This window comes from Passer montanus, unplaced genomic scaffold, assembly GCF_014805655.1.
Source record: "Passer montanus isolate IOZ18808 unplaced genomic scaffold, ASM1480565v1 scaffold9, whole genome shotgun sequence".
In the NCBI taxonomy this organism is placed as follows: Eukaryota; Metazoa; Chordata; class Aves; order Passeriformes; family Passeridae; genus Passer; species Passer montanus.
In genome coordinates, this window is record NW_024374367.1 from 13757008 (window position 1) to 13781902 (window position 24895).

Consider the following 24895-nt stretch of genomic DNA (forward strand, 5'->3'; position numbering starts at 1 on the left):
TAACTCATCAAGTATCTTTACATCAGTCATTTATTTTAAAAATTCTGAATAATTTCCAAGCACTGACTCGTACATCGCATACTACAAAATTCAAAGTAACACCACAAATAGCTCTGACCTCCCAGAACTTCCCAGTACACAATGCTCTCTCACAACACTCAATCACTCCTGCTTTCTGTTATATTTATTCATAAATTATACAAATATGCAAGAAGACATGATGGGCCATTGAATATTTTAAATACTTTCTCAAATTCTACAAACAAAAGCCATTTTAAAAGCAGCAAAAATGAATAGAAAGCTGATGAATTAAATGAATTAAAATTAGAAGCCATTCATAAGGGTCCATTAAAAGCTAAACAGAATTACAATGTTCTAGACCCGAGGATCACATCTGCAAGTAAGGCTACAGCTCTTAACCTGAAATCATCGACTGCTATTGCTCTTAATGGCCCTTTAAAAGACAAACCATCCTGCTACTGCAACAAACAGTTTGAAAATTATCTTTTAAAAAAAATAAAAACGTAAGGGCTTGTGAGAGCAGGCTGCTGCTCTCCAAATGAACAGCAGCATGGTGGCCAATGAAAATAATAGTGCCAGATACAGGAGAGATCCCATCTGGGCTCCCACATTTCATCAGGGCTCTGCTCCCACTGACACCCAGGCTCTGGAGTGACACTGGGAGCGTGTTGGGACTGCATGGCCGGAGGAGCAGCTCAGGACCAGGCAACTGCGGGAGCAACACGTTCCACCTGAGCCTAGCGGGAAGCCAAGAAGGCAGAAACCCACAGGAGTCAAACGTGCTGGGAAGGCTCAGCTGCACGACTAAATAAGGCTGAAGGAGTCAAGAATCAGCTCCAGGTGCACAAAGAGCACTGCTGTCCCAAAGCTCCGCCTAACTCAATGCTCTAAGCATGCTATTTACTGCTTTAAGTTCAACACCTTTGTATGTTTTGTAAAAAGCACAGATACTTGTAGCTGATGTGCATCACAAAACGAAGAGTGAAGCACTTCAGCGCTCTGTTACAGTAACTCAGAGAGTTTCAATGGCCCGAAAACATGCTCTCCATTAAAAATGTAGGCACTTCACATTGTCTAAAGCACAGTGCGAACAATAACAATCCAACACGCTTTCACCTCCTTTGTCAATCAAGCCAAGACAGCCAAGTCATGCAAACAGCCTGCTGATGAGAGCACCTCAATACACAGCTGCACTCAAGGAAAACGACGCCTCCCACAATGGAAACCTCACAGACTATTTATTTGGCAGAGCACTGCAATGGGAACTCAAATTTGGAAGGTACAATATGAAAAAAATCAGAAATCAACATGGTAGAACAAATCACAAGAAGAAAGGAAAAGCACAGCACCACATGCCTGCTTTAGCGACAACTGATACTGCCAGGACAAACTTTCCGAACCCTCTAACTGAGAAATGGCAAGTCTGGGGGCTTTTCTGAGATTAAATTAACTACTGCATGTCAGACTCACCACCTCACAAAGACCTCCACAGTTTCTCAGAGCAAGGCAATCAGAGAGACCTGACAGCTAAAGCTTTCAAAAACCCGCACCATTCCCACACTGAGCACAAAGCCGATTCCTTTCTGATGACAACAGTCACCGAGAGATCAACATCTCAGGGAGAGAGTTGTTCTCACGGCATCTTTAGTTTCAGCCGTTTCCTTTCTCGCTCCCTAATCCTAAATCATTTTTACTTCTCTACGCAGGTAAACCTCCACCCAAACCACAAAAAAAAACATCTGACCCAAACCGAGTCAGAGCATTTCTGGCTGGCCGTGCATCTCCAAAAGGTTCTCTGTACACCAACAACAACAACAAAAAAAAAAGCACAGAACAAAAAGATTCAGGTTGCTGCCACATCCACGAAACATGTCTTCCAGCTCCAATTAAAACGCTTGAAAGAGAATTTTTAAAATCCACAAGCTTTTGAACAGAAGGGACCGCATCGGGGGAGAGAGGGGATGCAACCAGCCGATATCCAGGCAACAGAGGAAAAAATCAACAAGTCGGTGCAGCCCAGCGCGGAGCACGAGCCGCGCTCCGAGGTGCGGACGTACCTTGTGGAGGTGCCTTTCCTGACATCGCAGATGCTGCATTTGAAGGCTTCGGCGCTGTTCCTGAAGGTGCACACGCTACAATCCCAAAAGCCTTCGTCGGCTGCAGGTTTGGCTTGCCTTTTCGGCCTTGAGGAGGGGGAGGGAGAGGGGAAGCGTGTGTGTGTACGTGTGTGTTTGGGGAGGAGGAGAGAGGCGGCAGGAGGAGGAGAGAGAGAGGAGGAGGAGGAGGAGAGAAAGAAAACACACACATGAGAAACCATGTTACAGAGCCCCGAAACCCAGCGCCTGCTCGCACCGCCGCTCTCCCGCGGGGCCGGGAGCAGCCGACAAACCCCAAGCGGGGCCGGGCCCGGCGAGGTGCGGGGGGCGCCGAGCTCCGCCCCGGCCCCGCCGGGCCGAACCCGCCGGGCCGGGCCGCCCGCGTCCCCCCGCCCGCGGCGGGAGGGTGGGAGGGTGGGTGGGCGAGTTTGCGGGCTGGGAGGCGCGTTCCCTCCTCCACCTTGTTAAACCTCCCTTTGTCTGGGAGCGGCGAGTGCGCGGAGCGGGGAGTGCGAGCGAGCGGAGCCGCCATGGCTGCGCTCGCACCGCACCAGCCCTGGCACCGGCGGCAGGCTGGGAGACACCGGCACTCCTCCTCCTGCTGCTGCCCTTCCACGCTCCCTCCATCTTAGGAGCCTCCCTCACTCTCTCTCCCCGCCCGCGGCCCCGTTCGCTCCCTCCATCTTAGGCGCCCCTCGCCGCCTCCCCCCGCCGGGGCCGAGCACACGCCGGCGGCTGCCAGCCAGGGCCTACCCGCCGCCATCCCCTCGGCCGGGGCCGGGGCAGAGGCGGCCGCGCCGCGCTCCCTCCATCTTACCGCCTCTCCCCGCCCGCCCCCGCGCCCCCGCTCACCTGGTCGGGCTCTTCTTGTCGCCCATGACCATGGATCGGGGCCGCCCCTGCCCTGCGCACAAAGAAAGAGGCGAGGGGAGGGAGGGCGGGGGGACGGGGCTGCCTCCGTCCAGCAGGCTCCGGCTGCTGCGCACCCCGCGCCGCCGATCCTGCCGCTGCCAGGCTCCGCTCCGGACTAGCAGCGCAGCGCAGCCCGGCGCCCTCCCTCCTCCTCCTCCTCCTCCCTCTCTCTCCCTCCCCGCGCCGCGCCGCTCCGGCGGGCGGAGCTGCTGCCGCGCCGCGGCCAATGGGGGCGGCCCCGCCGCCGGCCCTGCCGGGGAGGGAGCGGGGGGGAGCCGCCCGCGCCGCGGCCCCTCCGCGCCGGGAGGGCTCGGTGGCCCCTTCCCTTCCCGTCCCTGCCCCCTCGGAGGGTTCGTCGCCCGCCTGTGCCCCGGGGGGAGCGGGGCTGCCGCGGGCGGGACGGCGGCGCACGGGGGACGGCAGGCCCGCTCCGTGAGGGGAAGGGCGGCCGGAGGCGGCTCGCCCGGCCGGCGGCTGCGCCGGGAGTACCGGAGCGGCTGGGCAGAGCGAGGCAACTCCTGCTGCGTGCCCTGACCGCGGGGACGGGCTCCCGGTGCCCTCACGGATGCCTCGGGTGCCGCCTCTGTGAGCTGGCTCCCGGCTCGGGGTCAGGGCAGCGGCCCGCCCAGAGGCCAAGGTGTTTGGCCAGCGCTGCTGGAGTGCTGCTTCCAGAAATGTTCCCATCAGTCCCTCAGTGATCCATCGGCTCCACCAAGCACGAGCTGTGCTTCTGCGAAACTCCTGAGGTGGCAAAACGTGGCTTTCCTAAAAAGTGGCATTCTCCAATACTGGCGTTTCCCGAAAAGCAGCAGTCCTGTCCTGAGATTCCCCACGGCCCCCTGGGGCCTGTGGGAGCGCTGGCAGGGCGGGCTGGGATGGTGACATGCCAAGCATGAGCTGTCAGTGCCTTTGCTGAGCCCCTTCCTCTGCAGCAGCCGCAGGGGATGGGGGCCGTGAGCAGCTGAGCAAGGATGGCGCAAGGGGTGATGAGTGAAGGCTAAAAAGTTGGTACAGCCACACACACGGCTTGCAGTGCAGGCGTTCTTTCTCTCTGCTCTTCCACTGTGCTTTTCACTGTGCTTTCCCACTTTCTCAGCAGTGACTAAGCCAGGCAAACATCTCCCACCAGTGAACAGCAAACTCCATCCCCAGGCAAGGCGCAGGGCAGACAGGAGGGACGTGGGCTGCACGGGGCTGTACCTGAGAGAGTGGTGAGTGGGGCTGCAGGGAGAGCATGGAGACAGTCTCGGCAGAGTTAATCCATGGCTGAGTACAAGGAGGGAAAAAAAAATAAAATTGTTGCTTAAAAGCGAACCAATGTAAGTGGCTTAAAGCAGGATAGGCACCTACATGGCAGGAGGCAACATAACCATGTCCATTAAAGCTTTAGGAATCTGGACTCACAAGCCACAGAGGGTTTTTCCCTCCAGCGATGCCCATTTTAACAGTCAAATCATGCTGACAGAGTCACCTCCTGTATTTAAGAGCTTTGTGTAATCCATTTACCCTACCCAGCCCCCCCATGCCCACCCAGGTAATTTAACCCTTGCTGTCACCTCCACCAACCACTTTAATTTCCAGACAGGCTTCCAGTGACTTTTTTTCTTCACCACACAAGTTCCTGAACAATACAGCAAGACGCAGACATACTCCAAGGGCAGAGTTAAGGTTGCACAATTATCACGTGTAGGAAGTGTCATTTTCCCATTGCATCTGCTGTTTTCCAAACATTTTTGCTCTTTTAGATTATAGCTGTAACGTTTGCTTTGGGAATCTGTGTGGGAACAGGAACTCAGCAGTGCTTGTGGGGTCTGGTAAGCAGAGACCTGGTGTGCAGTCACTTCCAGATCTTCGTGGCAATGGAGAGTGTGGGGACAGGAACAGCACCATTCTTGGGGACAAAGTCAGTGGAGAACCTGAGAAGCACAGAAAGGCAGAAAGCACTGAAATTTTGACTTAGGCATGGTCCAGCTCCCATTTTCTGCCACAGGTGTTTCCCTTAGCTCCAGTGTTGTGTTAAGCAGAGTGACAGCCACCACAGGCGTACAGTAAGTTTTTGTGGAAACAGCAGGGAGCTGTGGCCCATTTTTAGAAAGCAGTTTATCTCCTCAAAAAAGTTTCAGCGTTGCTGTTTTCATAGCAAAAGTTGTTTTCTTTCCAAAAACCTACTACATCCTCCGTTATCAATTCCCCTGGAAACCTTCCTTCCTTGACAAATAACGCTTTCAACGTCATGTGTTAAAAACTTGGCAAGCCAAGCACAGCATGACTTCATTCAATCCCGTACATCCATCAGGAGGTGATCATTCCCAGTTTGTTAAACCCCCTTCAAGCCACAGTTTGGGGTCTCTTCCTTCATGGAGGGTTCCAGAGGAATTCCATGGCCACTGGTGGGCTCTGGTCCAGCCAGAGCTTTTGGGATGTGTTGTGTCCTGCAAGCAGCATTTCCCTGCTGACCTCTCCAGACACCAAGACAGGAATCACTGGCAGAAGTCAGGGCTGAAAATACGGTCAAACTGAAGAGCAAGTGCCTTGGTGGGGGTATTTCTTTCACACTCTGGTGTTAGCACAGCGAGTTATCCTGCCAGCCTCAAAATTCACTGAGGTGGCACAGGTACTGCACCCCTCTGAGCATTTGAGGATTTTTAGTGGACTTTGGGCTCTCGTGTCCCTGCAAGGCAGCCTTGGGCAAGTTATTTAACACTTCTACTTAAATCCAGTAGTCTGGATTTCAAAACTGTAAGGAATGAATTTTCTAGGCTCCCACATGGCACAAGTTTTCAAACTCATTCCAGCTAAATGGTTTGAACTTCACAGTGATGTTCAGCAGGTCCTAAATCCGCCTGAAGGAATTCCCACCCTTGCCTCCAGAAGATGCCACTTTCTCATTGATGCCAATGTCTGCTTGTTCAAGAGTACTCTCATCTGTGAGTTAACCCTCTTCTTTCCACCCTTCCCTCACCACGTGGATTTTTAATGAGAAAATCCTTGTAAAGAGACACTGGCTGCAGGTGTTTCCAGGGCACAAGAGACAGAGCAGTGGCGAGGGCAGGTTCACAGCACAGGCCACAAACCTCTTGGGCCAACCCGACAGCCACAGCCTGTGCTGGGAGGTCCAGAGCAAACTACTTCAGTACATCCTTTATATCTGTACAGAGCTGTTGGGATGGAACAGATGGAGCTTCATTCCCCCTCTGCAGCTCAGCATCCCCCTCACCCCAATGGCATCGCAGCTACTCCTGTTCAGCCCTGAAAACAGGCAACAGTCCAAAGCCACCGTGTGGCAGTCCATACCCCTGCCCGGAGCAACTGGCCAGAGGTGCTCTGAGATGTGCTCCTGAGATAAGCACCCTGTTAGCAGCTTCTTCAGCACAGTGACACCTCCAAAACCTGGGGTGCCAAGAATGCAGGGGTAATTCTCTGCATGGGTATAAAAGGATTTAAAAATAAACGGGGATGCTGCACCCAGCCAAAGTCACTATTTTTGCATAGGGTTCAATGCCAAATATAAATATTAACTTGAGCTTCTCAGCCCCCTTGGTCACTGTGGTAAATACACATTTTTGTGATTTTGCATCAGGCATGCGTAACTTCTCAGAAGTGACTGCTGTCCTGAACAGCCCAAAATCTAACCACTAGTAAATGACTTTTGTGTGGATTTAATAAGGAATTTGTTATACAGGAGTTGGAATCAGGCTCAGATCACAGATCTCTCTATTAGTTCAGCCAGACCTAGAAGGATCAGAAGTGATGCTGCCGCTCTCCGGGGCGGGGAAGTTTCGGATCACCACACAATTAGCACCTTTTAGTAGAAGTGGGTAGAAAGGGAAATTAGCAATTGAGGGCAGAAGTGGTGAAAAAAGCGCCTTAGCAGCCAGCATGCATTTTGCTGTGTCCTCTTGAAGAGTGTTAAATGTGTTTAACCTCCACAGGTTTCCAGCATGAAGAGAAACTGTCCAGGAGTGGAAGAAAAAGAAGCTGTGTGGAGGCCGGCAGATTTCACACAAAGCAGCATAATGTTTGCCATACATAAGAGCATCCTTGGCAAGGCAGGCAGGAGCCTGTGCTCACAAGCCTGGAAGTCTTCACCACAAAATAAAATACCAAACCAGCAAGCAAGCATTGCCCAGAGGCACTGGTGGCCAACATACTGCACCCTCTCCTGCTTTCAAAGCACAGCGTTAACTGCCGTCGGGTTTGGGTGCTGATGCCAGAGAGAAGTCAGGAGGAAACTACTCTTGGAAATCTCGCTTAGCACTTGACAACATCTTTGAATATACGGCCCAGACTGAGTTCATAAGCTTTTTGGGAAAAGCATTGTGCTAGGGACTGTGTAAACACGGAGCTGGCTGATGGATGGCCCTGGTGCAACACAGAGATGTATGCACGCTCCAGCAAAACTTAGTGAATTAACAACCATTTTGGCTTAATACAGGGACACTCAGACTTTACTGATAGTTGGAGGGGTGGGGGAACAATAAGCAGAAGTTGTCACACAGTGTTCCATTTTCCAGACTTCAGGAATGAGTTGGATGCGAGGTCAGATGGGCTATTTTTGGTTGTGCTGGGAGCACAAGCATAGCAAAGTGGGCAAGGGATGAAGCAAGAAGGAGCTGGAGAGATAATTGGTAGAGGTCCTCATAAAACTGCCTGGGGATGAACATTACTTGATATTTCCTTTAGTGACTCCATTAGGAAAAGGAGGGATTTTGCTTATAACCTGAAGATGAGAATGCTACACTGGAAAAAGAGAGCAATTTTGAGAGAGCAAAATGGAAATGGGGTGAAATAGGCTGTTACTGACTTTGGCAGCTGGCTGCTGGTAATCAGCTGTTCTCACCTAAAGCAGAAGCTCATTGGTGTGGCACGCAGGAGGGAGAAGACCTGCCTCAGGTGTTTGAGTGCCACTGGCATGACTTAGCTCCTGGAAAGATCAATGCCAAGCAGGGGTGTCAGAAGTACCAATGAATAGAGACAGGGAAGCATTTAACACCACTGAACAGTGCACAGGCAAGATCTTGTTGGAATTCTCCAGCTGAAGACAAAAATGCATTCAAGCAGGGACAAGCACAGAGAAGAAGAGTTTCTAGGATGGTCAGGGGAATGGAAAACCTATTTTATGAAAGAAGTCTCTACAAACTCAACTTTCTCAGTCTGGGCAAACAAAGGAGGAGATATGACCACTGTAAAATACACTGGGGAAGGAGGCAGCACATTGCAGCAATGAAAGAGCTCTTAGACAAGAATGAAGAGCGCAACTGATCCGTGCTGGACATGTGGGATGGAAACTAGACATCTGTTTCTAACCTTCAGAGGAACATGGAACAGAAACAGCTTTGCCGTGGGAGGAGCAGAGGCACTCAAAGTAAAGATGGACCTTGATCACTCGCAGAAGGAATCACCCAGAGGAGCAGCTCACAGTCCCCGTGATCCCGCTGAGGTCAGACCCCAATGCTGTCACCAGAGTCCTGTCTCTCCCTTCTCACCCGGCCACACCAAAGAATCTCATCTGGCTTGCTCCCAGCCAACAGATTTCAGTGGATGTTCTCTCAAGGGAAGGGAAGACGTACAGGGAGAAGAAAACTCTTCATCCAGTTCTCGTGCCTAGAAATGGATTTCTCAAACATCCTGGGATCTCTGATTTGCTTCTAAATTTGGGATGTGGGGTTTGTCCTCCCAGGAAACTTAAAACTTCCTGTATTCAGCAAAATAAGGGTATTTTAAAAGTTTTCTTTCTTTCTTTCTTTGTTATTTTTAATCTATTTTTAGATAGTCTTTCATGTTTCTTTGGAAAAAAGTTGTAGAACTGAATTAGCAAGTGATCAAATACCGACTATCAGGAACTTCAAACAGCAAGCCAAAAACTTTCTATCAGAAACAGCCTGCTGAAGAGCAACGTAGGAGAAAAAGGATCTGAAAGATGAGGAGCAATATGCAAGCAGCAGCCAGTGCCAGGAATCTCCAGGGTCTGTAAACCCTTAAAATGCCAGAAAGACTGGAGTGAAAAACAGCCTGAAAGGTGGAGAGGCATAAAACACTCTGCATGCAACAGTGTTAAATATAAAACTCGGCTGAGTAGTAAAGAAAGGCAACAAAAACTAGGGGCTCTAGCTAAGCATCCTGCATGCTGTACTCTACAGATAGCAAGGCTGTGCAATTTAAATCTGTAATCCCTTCCCAAGCAAAGAGGCTTTTGCAACAGCACAATCTGGATGTCACCAGCATATGAATAGGCATCTTGGGACTGATCTGGAGAGCAGAGGTCAAAGTTTAGTGATGTATGTACTTGTCTTCCTAATGGGTCTTATTGATTATTATCCATAGAAGCAAGCAACATCTCCAAATCTGCTTCCCCCTTTGGGCTAAATGCTGGCAACCAGGAAAAAGCACCTTGATCTCCTAGATCCATGGTCTGTGTAGAACACTGAAGCCTGTGATAAGGAAACACAAAGTTCCTGGACAGACTGGTGAAACCCAGCAAGTGGAAAATGGTCAGTAGATCTCTGTAACATCTGCATAGCAATGATACGAGCACAGTGTCAAAAAAAACAACTGCTGATAAAATATATTTAAAAATATTAGGATGACATGAGTGAGGGAAGAGGAAGTCAACATTGCAATTCAATCACCTAAGTGAATTATGCATTGTGGAAGGGGCTGAGAAGTCCTAGTACAGGTAAAATCAAATTCATAGTTGTCCAACCACAGGTATTCCAGCCAGGCACCTTAAATACTGCAGTGAAATTGTCCTATCTGTGATACAAAGTGGGGCAGTCCATTGCTATTCCACACCACAAACACCATTTTGTTGAAGCATCTTCAGCAGGAGAGCAAAAACGGGAAAAGCATGGGAAGATGGGACCAAAAGTACCACTGCTGTGTACTCCTACCACAGTGAGCACTGCAGTGGCAGCCAGCCAGCACGGTGGTGTGAGCAAAGCCAGCTCAGGTAGGGCACTGGCAACGCCCTCGGGTGGAGACTAAGCCGATAAGTACTTAAGGGTGATTATCAGACCTCCTCAAACTTCCTGACTTTCCAAGGTAGAGCCAGAGAAAGCAGCCTCAGTCTGGAGACTTCGGTACTCCCACTCCTAGCTGCTGCCAGAAACTGGAAGTGGGGAAAAAAACCCAATCAGCACAGTCTACAGTATTTCAGAATCTCAGAAGCCATCCCATTTGGGTTCAAGTTCAGGAGCCAGCTCAGGCAGCAGGGAGGTCCTGTCTCTCCGTGGAGATGTTTGTCCACCTCCATAAGCAAACACAAGGTCACTAAGGCTGGTCCTGCTGATGTGCAGCCTGAGATCTGGCTGTCTGCTCTGGCCACCCTCATGCTCACCCATCTCCCACCCTGCAGGCTAAAAGGGGGCAGAGGAGTTTGGCAGGGCTTCCCTGGACAGCAGCAGCCATTTCCCACCAGTGAATGGGAAATGGCTGCTGCTGCTCTGGGGGATGAGCAGTTTGCTAGCAGGGGTTGCATAAACCTGGTTATCCACCTGCACAGCCTCACTTTGGAAACAATGGGTCTGCACCCAGCAGCCATTTCCCACCAGTGGCTCCTGCTCCTGGCTCTGTGGGATGTGCAGTTTGCTAGCAGGGGTTGCATAAACCTGGTTATCCACCTGCACAGCCTCACTTTGGAAACAATGGGTCTGCACACCTCGAAAAAGCAGAGAAACTTGGGAGTATAAAACCAAGTATGGTCATGGATATTGAGCCACAGCCCAAACCAGAGCAGCAGTAGCTGTGTCAGGCAGAGAAACTTGGGAGTATAAAGCCAAGTATGGACTGTCATGGATATTGAGCCACAGCCCAAACCAGAGCAGCAGTAGCTGTGTCACTCCAGTGGAACTGTAACAACATGATCCCAGCCCCTGTCAGGAATGTTGTTGTTCAATACACATCCAAGTCACACAACAGCAACAAGCCTGCTGCACGCTCAATTTTCTCCCAGATACAGCAGACCTGGCTTGCTCTGGGGGTGTGAAAGCACCAGCTCCAGGCAGCCAGAGATGCTGTGCTCTGTGCAGCTGGCACTGGGATCAGCAGCATCTGGGGGAGTGCAGCTACTCAGGACTCACCAAAACAGCAACAACAAAAAAGCCTCTTTTCTCCTAGAGTACAGCTGATTTCCCTTCCTTCCATTCTCTTAACAGATGTCAGAAAAAAAGCATGAATGGCTGCAGCTCTGTGCTCAACTCACAGATTTCACACTTGCTGCAGAGCTGGCCTTCTGCTTCTGAAGCCACTTCTGGAAGGTGTTGCTTTTTCAAAAGAAAAATAGAGAGAAAGAAAAAAAACAACAAACCCTTAAACACTTAATAGTAAACTCCTTCAAAAGAAAACTTGCTTCAAGCCAAAAAACATTCACCGAGTTTCAACTAAACGTGGATTTTCACGACTCTGTAATAAACACCTCAATATGGGGGTTTCAAAATGAGAATGCTGAGACAACTTTGCTCCAAGCAGCTCAAAATAATATATATATAATATATAACTTGGGGTTTTTTTAAAGAAAAATCCAACTACCCCAAGGAAACATTTTATGGTATATCAGTTACATATACGTAGAGAAAAAAAACCCCAACCAAACACAGAATAAAACAAAATGAAAAGCTGTGGATTTGTGAGTTGCCCATCGTTCCAGTCAGGCAGGAACAGGTCACTCCCCAGAACCAGATCATAGAGCTGGATGCTTTTGCAGCAGATTAACCTGAGAGCACTACAGGAAGGAAGCATTTCCAGGTGAGAGAAGGGGTTCACTGCAGAAATGCTCTTGCAGAACTTACCTGGCCCTTTTACTTCATCCAGACTCCAGCCAGGGTTCCCATGGCCTCTGTGACTCTGAGCCCAACCAGAGTGGTGCTAAATTGTACCCACTAAGGCTGTAGGTGTCAGAGGGGATCCAGCAGTGCTCTCCAGTGACAGGTAGGGATGGAGTGAACCATATAACACTCCTGGGGCTGGAAGAGTCTCAATTCCTGACCCTCTGATGCTGAGTGGCTTTTCCTGGTGCATGAGGTGGGACGCCAGGGAAGCAGAGCTCTCGGTGTGAGGGGTGAGCACATCCATCGCTTTCTCAGGGCCAAGTCTGGCTGTCTTGCAGACAGACTTTGATTTGTTTTGGAATGCATCAAAACACCCTTAAATCCAATTTAGGCATTAAAGGGAAAATACCCCATGAGTGCCTTATGGCAGCTTTGCAGCCCCAAAGGCACTGTCATGAAGGGACAGAGGTGATCCAAACCAAGCATGGTGGTGCTGCCAACCACAGCATCCCTGCAGAGAGGAGCAGTGGGACTCTGCTGCCAGGGGACCAATGGCCTCAGGCTGGTTTTAATTCTTGCCAGCTCTCTCGTGGCTGTCACACAGAGGACGGATTGGGAAAGCTGCAGTGGGAGCACAATCCACATTTCCGCAGGGAAGAGACTCTAGTTAGGACTGCAGCCATGAGTTAGCTAAACTTGTCCAAATAAAGGGGGGAAAAAGCTACTTATGTTGTTTCCCCAGCCTCAGAGCAATATACTTCCCTAGGATCAATTCATAACAGGTTGTTGTGTTCAGAGCTAAAATTAATCTTACACCAGGAGAATGAATTAAAACAATGAAGAGCTTCCTGCATTCATTGCTAAAAAAATTAATCTTCTGAGAGCTTCCTTTTCTACTTTTCAACTGGCCACCTTGCTTTCATTCGAGGAAAGCCTGAGTAAAAAATGTAAAACTGCTTCCAGGTGGTTTTGGTTAAAGCAAACAAAGAGCTGTGAACTGTGTCAGAGCCTGGTTTCAAGGCATGGCAGAAGGTGGAGGGTTAGCCAGAAAGAGAGAACCACCACTGCTGAGATACAGCCACTGGCCTAATTAGGTGGAATAGCTATTAGTGATTCCACCTAATTAGATAATTAGATTAATTATCTAATTAACTGAGATTGTTGTTAGACAAAGGCAGGTAGAGCTTCAGAGGTGATAAGGAAGACATCAGGGCAAGGTTACTCTGATTTATATTGATTTCTTTAACAGTTCAAGAACTCCCCTGGTTCCCACATTTATTTACCCAAGTCTTGCTCCTCTAGGGTTGTTTTTAAAGTGATTAAAGCAAAGAAGGGGGAGGATGTCCTTTTAAAAAAAGAGAGGGAAAATAAAAGGATGTTTCACTGCAAGTTTCCCCCATACTACTGAAAATCTGGGATTTGGCAGAGCAGAGAAACCAAAAGGGGCAGGGGAACGAGAACTACCTGTGCTCCCCCTATTCCTTATGCTTGGATCTTGCTGTGCATCCTCCCCACAGACCTTTTTGGCTACACAGTGTGTTTGTCTTTGGGGAGAGAGACAACATGTGAGCTAATGATGCACCAACACCGCGCGGGAGCTGTGGCTGGCAGCTTTTCCTGCATCGCTGGCTCCGTGCTGGCAGTGCTGGTGGGAACCACAAGCCAATTAAGGAGGCCTCGTTGCGGTAGACGTGGCATAAAAGGAGCATTAGAACATCCTGCCCCAGAGACCCGGCAGTCCTGGATACCCAAGGGCGAGCAAGGCAGGTTTGCAAGTTTAACAAGCCAAGTCCTCCCCGCTCAGGCGTGAAGATAATATTATGCCAGGCAGGCCCGGGTGGAGGAGGCAGAGCTGGAGCCTCCAGCTTCCACAATTTCAGCCACCTGCTTTGAATTTCACCACCACAGACTCAGGCCCACAGTGCAGCCCAAATTTTAGGGGGCACAGGAGGGCACGGAACTGAATCCACCCTGTCCTTCCCGTCCTACATCTATTGTTAGATGCATCAAGGAATTTGACCCACTTTGGGAGTTTCTGGTGGTTTTTCACATTCCATTTGTCCTTTCTGACTAACATTTTGCACTTGTTTGTCACAGCCCTGGCTCTGCTCCCTGTGGTGGATGCTCAGATTGCTGGAAAAAGATCCAGCTGCTGTATCCCACTGTGTTTAGAGCTTCTAAGCTCTGAGTGGATCCGGGACACTACCCACGCTGCGTTTTGAGGCATCCTCCTTTCTCACTGAGCTTCCCTCCTCCAGCTGGCTGCTTGAATTCAGGCCTTACAGGCTTTGTACACTTGCTCACACCAAAAACACAAGCTTTGCACACCATGACATAATCCTTGCAGAGGTCCATAACAAATGCAATCCCAGGTGGGCTTTCCCCTGGGTTTTGGAGCTCGGCTGGTCCCTGTTCATGCTGCAGAGCATAACAGCATTCAGTGATCTGGTGACTAGGATGTCATCAGCACCAGGGCCCTTTGGCTCAGCTCCCTGCAGGAATCCTCACAAATCAGCTATCATATGGCAGAAAATGGTTTACACACCTTGACAAGAGCTCAGAGGTGACTTATGGTTTATCTCCTCTGGCTCTGGTTGATCCCACAGATACACCAGCCCCTTCCCACAACAAATGCCTCCCCATCTCTCTCCCTGACTCTGCTGCACACCTGAGGTTTCTCTTTTGTATGCCCTCCTCTCACTTGACTTCTTCATCCAGCCTTAATACCTGTGTATAATAATAGCTTAATAACTTTATAATAGCTTCAGCCTGTCTCCTGGGAGGTACAGAAATAAGCCTGTCTTTCCTAGCTGCAGACACTATGTTAACAGATCATTACTGGTCACACCAGGACCATTAGAATTCTCAGCAGTCATTGCCCCTGATCCAGTCCATGTGCCTTGGCATCCTTTTGGGCAAGATGCTCCTCCAGGCCACAGCAGCATCCCATGGAAAAGCTGCACGGGTATCTCATGGGCAGGCTGTGCCCTGCCAGGTGTGGCATGTGGGGTTCCCACGCTCTCTTCCTGCACCCCGAAAAGCCACAGCCATGATCTCAGTCAGAACCTGCTGTTTCCTGACAAAACAGCCACATCTGCACGGGAGCTAAAGGGTTGCAAACACAGAGCAGCCACATCCCTGTGAGCCGTCGGCCATCTGGTAAGAGTATTGGAGCGAGGGACTTTCAAAGCCAACAGACACTTACTCTGCAGAGTTTTTCCACTGTAGAGAAAAATCACAAAAATTTCTATTTTGTTGTGTCATAATCCTGGTAGCTAAGAGAGATTTTTATCAGTTTCAACAAACTCTGAAAACCATTGCAGACCTTTGGGAAAGGAGCACTCTTCAGCCAGCCATGGGATGTGGTGCCCAGGGAAAAGACAGGTCCTCAGGAATCCTGGAGGGTCGTGTCCCCTCTGGAAAAACTTTCCCCAGTGGTTTGGGTCTCCTTGGAAATCTGTCACCAATGTGCCAAGGCTGTCCCCCATTATCCAGCAGGACAGAGGGGGACCACAGGCTGAGAGAAATGAATTTAAAGCAAATTTTCAGTCCCTATCGCAAAATCTGGCTGTTCTGCTGCAACAGTAGCTCAACAAGTTGCAGGAACCAGGCTGCAAGAAATCAGGCAATAAAGCTGGAGGCTGATCATCCACAGAATCCAGCAGCATTAATGTGCTGATCACATTTGGTGCTGAAGGGCCCAGGTGGGCAATTATTTAATTTTTGGGGGCTTGGAAATGGACCAGCACATCTCACCAGCATCCCCAGAGCTCACACCCCCAGAGGACAGTAAATCAGGGAACAGTGCACAGGCAGTGCATTGACACTCCTCAGCATAAATATCAATTTTCACACTGTGGTCAGGTTCTGTAAGTGTGGGGAATTGGTGTGGCAACGGGATTTTAACGAGGTCTGGCTGCGATTAATCCCTTTCTAGGCAGCTCCTCTAAAGACTCCATTCCTTGCTCAGGAATTACAAGACTAAAGTGAACTGTAAGAGACCACAGTGAACACACAGATGAAACCATCCAAGGATGGAAAACAAAGGTACTCACTGGAAATTATTAAAACAGCACAAAAACATGGAACTCACCCAAAATGGAAGGTACCTTGGAACGAGTAAGAAATATCATATTGCAATTAATGCGGTGCAGTACATGAGAGCAAGACAGAGCCTACCTATGAAAGAGCATTCCAGTACTGGAGCAAAACCTGTGGCCAAGCCCGGCAAGTGTGCTGGGGGACACCCATCCTGGGCTGGGGCAGATAGGAAGCAGCAGCAACCCCGACAGGGTGAGATAAAGCAGCACTCTGCAAATAAACCGAGATGGGTCACTCAGGTTCCGGCCCTTACATCGTGCACCCTCCTGCTTTTACCCCTGTGGCAGAGCAGATTCCCTGCCCAGAAGGCAGCCTGGCTGCTGCCAGAGCACGCTGGAAAAAGGGAGAGGAGTTTGCTCTGCAGGGGAAGCAAACGCCTCCCTGCAGCCGATCTCCATCGCTCTTTATCTGCCCGCAGCTGCTCGCAATCTGGCCCCGCAGATAAGGAAGGCAGCGCTCCCCATCCTTCCCGTTCCTCCAGCCGGGGAGGTCTGGCAGCTCTGCTGGTGCTGGAGCTGGGGACAGCAGTGCCACGTGGCAGGCGACAGCATGGCCAAGTCCCACAGCTCTGGCTGGAAGGTGCCACGGAGCAGCAGCTGTCCATGGGGATGGCAGGCGTGGCACAGCATCACACATCTGCTCCAGCCCACAGCCCTCCTGTGCTTCAGGAGGGTGCTGAGGGCAGGATCCTTTCCAGACCCATCCCTCCTCTCCATCCTTCTTGCCATCCCCCTTCCCAGCTGCAGCAGTAACTCGGTACCCTTCTTCCTTCCAGCTCTGTCAAGTGCATCCACTGTAAAAGGGCCAAATTCATCCCAGGTGTCCACACAGAGGCTTAACTGGAGGGACGCTTGGGATGGATTTAGCCCATTACACAGCGTGTTAATCATATTACTGCAGAAATCTGACGCAGTTCCCAAAGCACAAGCTGATGAATCCTCCTGGAGCCCAACAGGCCTCGTTCCAGCATGCCAGAGGTTCTTTTATTCATTAATCATATTTGCTTAATAACCTTGTATCTCTCCAGCGGAGGGAACTGCCAGGCTCACAGAAGGTAATTGTGGGATGGCTCTTCTGGAGAGCTGGAAGTACTGGCATTTTCAGCTGGTGTGTGTGGCACAGCCCTGGAGTAGTTTCCCTCCTCATCCTCAACCACAAAGGCACAGGGAGGCAGGTGAAGCCCTGCAGACACTTCACACCCTTCTGTCAGTGCTTCTCCCTCAGTCTGGCAGCAAAGTTTACGACAGCAAATTTATGATCTTCTGGGTCTGAGCTGCCTCTTGATTGACAAGCCCCCAGCAAGCAGCAGCAGCACGTTTAGTGCAGGTAATTACTGATGATGTCAAGGAAAAAATTGCAGAGAAGATCCTGTTCGCAGCCTGTTAATTGTAACTGTTCCTCTCGCTAAAAGTTTTGATAGGTGTAATCCATCAAATGTGCTTTATGCAACTTTGCAGTGCTTGACTAAAGGCCGATTTTATTGCTTTAGCAATCAATGGGGGCTGCACTGTTGGAAGCAGAAGATCCCACTGGTGTTTCCCCAACTCCTGTATCAGCACCCGGTGGAAGAGAGGAAGGTGCTGATTCCAGAGCCTGTTTCTCTCTGCTGCTCACTCGCTCCATGAGGTATCTGCTGCCAACGTCCCAGGAGCATTTCTTAGCTCTTGTAGTCTATTAAAGCCTGAGATTAGTGCTCGTGTTGTTCCAGCATGTGGTCTCGCTTTGTAGCTGAGGTTCAGGAACTGCCCTTTTATTAGGCTTGCTGAGAATCAAGCTTTTTAAATATCCTGTGATTATATCACTGGAAATCTTTAACTGGCACATTTTCCAAAGTCTGTGCTGTTTGTATGTGGTTTGTTTATCAACCATCCCAAGGTTCTCCATCCCTCAACACACTTGTTTCCATACATTTCCTGGGTGCCAGTCCCAGAGCAAGACAGAGTGAATACCCCACTATAATCCCCAATCCCCAAGGCATTTTTTCCTCACTGCTGTTCAGGGAAAGGATTCCCAGCTGGCATATTCTGGGGCTGGAGCATGTTAGGAGTGCTATATTTGATTGCTCATTCCCATTCAGTGTTGTTCACCTCACCCACAACTCAGTTGCACCCCAGCAGGTGATGCACCATCCCTCGAAGGGCCAGGGCCTTGTAGGGGACAGGCAGTGCCCATCTGGCAGCTGCTGCTTCCTCCTCTTCCTCCTCTTCCTCCTCCCAGATGAGGAGCAGTCTCACATCAGCAGTCTCATGGATGCTGTTAAACTACAGCCTGGGCCAGTTTTAAATCAAGCTCAGATGATCCCTCTCCTCCTCCCAAGGGGTGGTAAATCCCCTTCAAATCCCACTGACCTCGGAGGTGTTGGGGAAGACCCTCAGCCTGGCAAGGGGCAGCTTTTACCTGGTGCTCCCTGCGCTGCCAGCACTGCCAGCTGCTTGTTAATCCCTCCCGCGAAGGAATGCCCTCATTCCCGGTTTCCAGCTGGAAAAATATGAGAGGACAGGCACCCAGGGACAGCCGGGCAGCACACGTGAGGGGTGCTGCTGGGGCACAGCAAAGCCCTGCTCTGCTCCTCCTCCTTGGCTCATCCCACCGGAGCAGCACATCCCGCTGCAACGCCAAGCAGGAGTGACGCTGACGGAGAACGACGGGAATGTCAATGCTCTTCCCATCAACAGCATGGGGAGAGCAGGCAGAGCATATGTGTGTGGAACTGTGTCACTCTTCTTCCTGAAATGCACCATCCCAGTCCCCGTTCTGGGAATAGAAAATCAGGGTCCTGCTGGCGTGTATGTATGGTGGGAAAGGACTTGGAAAATTCAATTTAAATGTTTTTAAATAGCGAAGGGAAAGCCAACACCCTCCCAAGACAAGGAGACTAAAAAGTGCTTCAGCTACTGGGAGCAGCCACAAATACAGGCTGGTTCTGGCAGAGTCATGATAATGTTTAATAACATTGCTGGAAAGCTGCTTGCATGGTTTAAAAGCAACCTTAATAAGAAGTAACTACAAAAATGTTAGTTTTGAAGTTACAGGATTAGGAGAAAGCAGACTGGTCTATGCTGTATGTTAATAGCTGAATCAATGTATTAGAGAAAAAATCTGCACTTGGTCTCACTGTATAAAGCTGCTCGATATTTCAGCAGTGAGATATTTTTGCCTTGGTTCTCACAGAGAAAAATACACTCATTTATTTCTCTGAAATACCATATTATGATGGATGCAACTGCCAGGTTATAGCTAATGGATGTAACATGATGGAAAACATCATTATTTAGGTGTGGGAAATTGTTCTTTAGGAATCTGGTGTCTGTAGCAAACCTGCACTCCTTGAACCTCAATTCCACAATGCATTTCAGATGTGGATTTTAAGTGACTGTTTCTAATTAGCGTATCACAGAGCCTTGTCAAAATACCTTTTGGTGAATGGCAATAACGTGTGCACAGGCTTTTAAACCCTGCCTAGAGAGCAGCTGTGGAACTCGATGCTTGGCTGAGCAGCAGGAGCACAAACGTGGTGGCCACCCCCAGCACTCCTGGGTGCTGCTGCTCCTGTGGCATTGTCCCCCCACGTCCTCTTACAGGGAAGGTGCCTGGGGACACGGCAGCTGGCAGTGCAGATCAGGCTGGTGACATGACATCTGCAAGATGCTTCTTGCAAGAGCCCTGCAGCTCCCGAGGGCCCTGCAGCTCCTGTCCCCCACAGCACGGGTACCCAAGGGCCACGCTGTGGGGCTGGGATGCCTGGCACTGCTAAGAGGCATTCCCAGCTGCACAGGGAAACTGGGAGCTCCCCAGTGGCACACGGCACGGGGGGAAGGCATTTTCCACAATTTCCCACAGGAAAATGAAAAGGAGCGATCAAGGAATGCGAGTGCAAGCATTCCAGCTGCTGCGGTGAAAATCCATCCCTGGTTTGGGATTTCCCCTTGCTGCCTGGGGTGATGGAGTCAGCCTGGTGTAACACCTGAGGAGAGCTCCAGCACCAGCCTGTGCTGAGCTTTCTTTGGCCATTTATTCAGCACTGCCTCACTGTAATGTCCCATCACACTGCCCAGCCCAAGGGTCACAGACCACAGATCCGTGGGCCCAGCAGCCCCAGCCCAAACACACTCACTGGCAGTTTTGACACCATTTCCTTGCAGCAGAAGAAACCTCTCTCTGCTCCCCAGCAAGGGCACACATACAAACATTTGCAGCTGGCTCCCATCAGCCACACAGAGACGAATGCTTCAGGTGTTTGATAAATGCTCCTTGCTTCCTATTAATGCTTCTGCTGTGTATCAAAAGAGGCATTAAACCTGCCTCTGCAGCCCTAGCAGGGGCACTCCTGATGGTTTCTGCTCTGCTGGAATAACACGCTTGGCTACTTCAGTGCTCGCTTGCACTCCCAGAGCTGTGCAGGCAACTCCCACTGAATCAGGGCTGCTCAAGGGATGGGGCTGTGAGCACTCTTGTGGGTGCCTTAGCCAGTTTGAGAGGTGCCAGCATCCAAAGGCTGGGTGCTTTGGGATGCTGCCAGATCACCCCTGTGCTCAAACAGGAGGCAGAGTCCAGCTGCAGTTAATGTGGGCTGAGCCCTTCTGGTCACTCAGGCTTGGCTGGCACCAGAGGAGCCACCAGACCTGGCTCTTACCAGCTCTGCTAGCATTGAAAAGGCACTGGCAACATTGTCTCCTGTTAGCTGATTGAGAAATTAATCACCTTGCACCAAGCCTCCATCTCCAGCAGTTTTGTGACTGTCGCTGTCTTGTGTACAGTTCTCTTCTGCTTCTCCAAATTGCCCCAAAAAGCCTGGTCCATATGAAGCCTCAATGACCACAGCAAAAAGAATGAAGTAGCAATAATTATTTCATTGGAATGCCAATCTTAGATCATTTCTAGCACCAACAATACAGTTTTAAGCAGCTGGCAAAGTCCTGAGTGTAAAATTCACCCTGCTGGATCCAACAGCCTGAGAGGGGAGGCTGCTGCTGCTCTGTGCCCTCAGCACATGCACAGTAAAGAGCACATGTATATATAGACATATACTGATGTGCACAGCTGTCACACACATCACAGACAGCTCTCACACTAATGGGGCCAGCAATGGCCTCACCCTGCTCCCCTTTCTGGCTGGACAGGGTGAAATTCCACTGGTGGCAAGCTGGCCCATGGACCCCTTCACCTGCACAAACCTTGCCAGGGAAGCTGTCCTGCTGGGAGCCAGCAGAACCATGGACTCACAGAATGGTTTGCATTGGAAGGGACCTTTAAAACCCTCCAGTGCCAACCCCGTGCCACGGCAGGGACGCCCTCCAGCAGCCCAGCAGCGAGAAGGCTCAGTGGCTCACGAGCCAGCACGCAGCCCCTCGAGTTATCCTCATTAGAGCTGGTACCTGTTGCAGAGCCAGGCTGGAGGGAATTGCATTAGGCTGTTTATGGATGAGAGCAGAGCTGCAGGGAGGAGGAGGAGGAGGAGAAGGAGGAGGAGAAGGAGGGGGAGGAGGGGGAGAGCTGTGCCGCAGCCACCACTTGCCGAGCAGGGAAAGCCATGCCAAGGGGCAGCTGGGCAGGCACAGCCACCTCGCAGGGCTGCAGCACCCACGTGGAGCCTTCCTGGAGGGGGTCCCTGCCCCAAAGGAAGGGGGACACCCTCTCCAGCAGGCCCAGCACACGGGCCAGGGCATTGTTCTGGCCACGCTTTTCTCCAGCCAGCACAGAGGGCTTGCAGCTGCTGGGGGTTTTGTTTGGCTTTTTCTTCTTTCTCTTTCATGGCTGGCAGCTTATTGTGCATTTCCAACAGCAACCGAGTGACCCAGGTGATAATTCAGCTGCCACTCGGCCTGGCACCGGCACAACTTGGATGTGTTTCAGACACCTGGCATCACGCAAGGAGGGAGGGAGACAAAGGGATCGATACCCTCTGCCCCAGAGGCAAACAAATGGCATCGATTAACTCCAGCGGCCATGGAGACTTGCAGGAATTATCTGGGATTCAGCAGGTCTCACGGAGACAAACTCCTCCACGTGTTTCTCTCCGTAGGGAAGCGGTTTCATCCCCCTGTGCCTCCTCCCCCATCTGCTCCCTCTCTCAGATGTCCCAAACCCACCAGGAGCATACACAGGACAAGAGGCCCCAGGAACCTGCCAGCCCCTCTGGGTCACTCCTCAGAGACAAACATTAAGTAGAAAACAGGAGGGTTTTTGCTGCAAATAGCAACAATGCCATTACAGGGTTTGGAGACAGATGTGCAGAGAGAGAAGCAATCCACGCCCGTAGCTGCCAACGCCTCGACTCAGCTCCAAAGCATCTCTGTGTGAAGCAGCTGATGGCTCTGGGGATACACACACAGCTCCCAGCAGCACGGTCTGGGACCACAGGCTGGGTTCTGCTTCCCTGGAAAAGGATCCTGGTTCGGGGTCTTTACACCACGTTCTCCTCCTGGGGTTCAGCTCCCCCCTCAGCCCTCCCCTCCCAGCATTTCCTGCAATTCCTGACTCTTCTCTAAACGAGTCCCTCTGAACTGGACTCCCCTCTCCGTTTTGGAGGGGCTGCTGTTCCCCTGGCAGAGCTCAGTGGGACCCCCCAGCCAGACAATGAGCAAAGCTCCCCAAATCCTGCCCTTGAACAGTCACAGCCCCTGAGAGGGGGACACTGCTTTGTGGCACAGAACCCCATCCTCAGCAGTGCACTGGCAGCCTGCTGCTGCTCTTGGCTTGTCCCAGGGGCTTCCCCCAGAGCTGCTGTGCTCCTGCTGCCTTTTCCTCTCCTCTCCCTTCACCCTTGCACTGCTCTGCTCGCTGCCCAGCTTGATACTCAGCCAGCGAGGACATAAGCCACTGATAAAAGGCTTTTATTTATTATTCAGCCATCTCCAGGGTTTCAGTGCCACAATGCATTACCCTACTTCCCATATCCATTATTTATTTCCTGGTTCAACACAGGTAAAGCTAAAGTGAATGTGAAAGATGTTTGAAGCCCATACACAAAAGATTAATCCAGCCCAGCTTCCCCAAGCTGAAATCCCTTCTCTGCTCAAAACTCAGACTAAAGATGAAATCCGGCTCCTGCTGGAGTCAAAGAGAGTTTTTAATAATGGATTTCAAGGGCTCAAAGCCTTCACAGATATCTGAAGGAGGAGTGGTCCTGGATGCAGGCTTCTCCTCCCAGGCAGGTCTGCCCCACCACCCCTGTGGTGCTGCCCTCACCATCTCCCACACAAATGGTTCCGAGCTCACAGTGCTGTCGGACCAAAACATCTTGGGATCTTGCTACTTCTTTCTTCTTTTTTTTTTTTTTTTTTTTGGCATTGAGAATTCGAAGGGAAGCAAATTCAGGAACCGGAGATGTCCCCGAGCCCTTGGGTCACAGCCTTTCTGCCATCTGCAAAGGAAGCAATCGAATTTCACCTCAACCCCCGCCAAGCCCAGGCTGGGCCGGGGCCATCCCTGCAGGATGCTGCCCTGCTCCCACCTCCCCGGGCTGGCACCTGCCCTGGGCACCGCTGCTGAGCTCCCCTGGACAGCATTTCTTCAGAGAACAACAGGATTTCTTTGGATAAACTGTTTCTCCACGAAGGAGGGGGAGGAATTTTATCTTCCACACCTCAGTCCCAAGAGGAGAGTGAAGAAAGATCAGCTGAGATTATCCAGGCATTTATATTCTGAAGAAAGCCAGCACTCCAAGAAAAGGGAAAAAAAATCCTTAAAAAGGCAGGGAAAAATCCAAAAAAGGAAACGTTCCCCTTTTTTGTGCAAAGGATTGAGAAAGTCAGAGCAGGTAGGCTCACAACACAGCCTTCAGAAATGCTTTGCCATCCCCAGACCTACACCCTGGGACGTGGAAGGGGAACTCCTCTGCACAGCGTGCTGGCATCCCTCCCTGCCTTCTCCACCCCTTCCCATGCAGCTGGGGCTCCCAGGCAAACACAGCCTTCAGAAATTATTTGCCATCCCCAGACCTACACCCTGGATGTGGAAGGGGAACTCCTCAGCACAGCGTGCTGGCATCCCTCCCTGCCTTCTCCACCCCTTCCCATGCAGCTGGGGCTCCCAGGCAATGTCCCTGCCAGGCTGGGCTCCAGGGACCCCACGATTTCATCCCAACTCATGCCTCACCCTGTCCCTGCCTCCTTGCTCCAGGACTGGCTTTAGAATTCGGACTTCACCTTTTCAGCCCAGGTTTCGGCCGTGCCCAGCGGCAGCAGGGCGTGGGAGGTGTCCCACAGCTGGCAGCACTGAGGGATGCTCCATGAGCATCCCGGGACCCTCCGGCTCCCTCCTGCTGGCACCAGCTCGGAGGAGCGATGCCCCTCGGAGGGCAGGGACCCTGCTCAGCGTCAGGAACCCAAAATCGTGTTCCCCTCGATGCCCCTGCCCTGCTCACCCAGGGCTGGAGAAGCGTGGAGGAGGATGGAGACCTTCATCCCCTGCTCCCCTCCTGTGCCAGAGCCGGGCCAGGCGAGGATGCTGCCCCTGCCCCTGCCCCTGCCACCCCCTCCACTGCCGCACAGCCAGCTCCAGGGGGCTGCAGCCTCCTCAGACATGCAAGATCTGCCGGGCAGGAGTGTTGATACAGTGATTAGCGTGTTTGTCATGTTAAATACCACCACTTAAACACGCGGTGCCCTTCAGCCGGCGCTCGGCAGCCCGTGTCAATATTGGCTGGGGAGCAGCAGCAGCAGATAAGCAGGAGGTGAGGAGTCCTCTCCCATGTGCCAAAACAATGCCTTCGCCGTGGCTTTCAAACCTTCTTTGATCACTCCCCACAATTGTCTTGTCATCAGAAGAGGACTGTCTCTCTTTATAAATAACATCAGCTTTGATGTAATATCGCTACATTTTCTCCTAATAAAACGGCCTCGATTCAGCCCAGCTCTGAGTAAAGCCCATAAATATTGCTTTTCCCTTCTTAAGAGCACACTTAAGTCCCTCGGAGAGCACGGGAAGGTGTACACATGGACAGCGTGGGGAGGATCCATCACACGCTGCAATTTAAACGTGCACTTAAGTGATTTACTG

The 24895-nt window shown here is 51.1% G+C and overlaps 1 protein-coding gene across 2 annotated transcripts in view; it reads right to left on the minus strand.

Annotated features, from left to right (window-relative positions):
* LOC120495668 (RING1 and YY1 binding protein) overlaps positions 1 to 3225 on the minus strand; it is a 41916-nt gene extending 38691 nt beyond the window's left edge. Inside the window, exons 1-2 of one of the 2 annotated variants that reach the window (XM_039695421.1) lie at positions 2970 to 3225; positions 2079 to 2204 (exon numbers count right to left, since the gene is read on the minus strand). In XM_039695421.1, coding sequence (XP_039551355.1) covers positions 2079 to 2204; positions 2970 to 3001 — 158 coding nt within the window. In that variant the 5' untranslated portion in view covers positions 3002 to 3225. Of the gene's footprint in view, positions 1 to 2078; positions 2737 to 2969 lie in introns of those variants that run through there. The other variant, XM_039695420.1, reaches the window with a different exon arrangement.
* Between the last annotated feature and the right edge of the window lie 21670 nt (positions 3226 to 24895).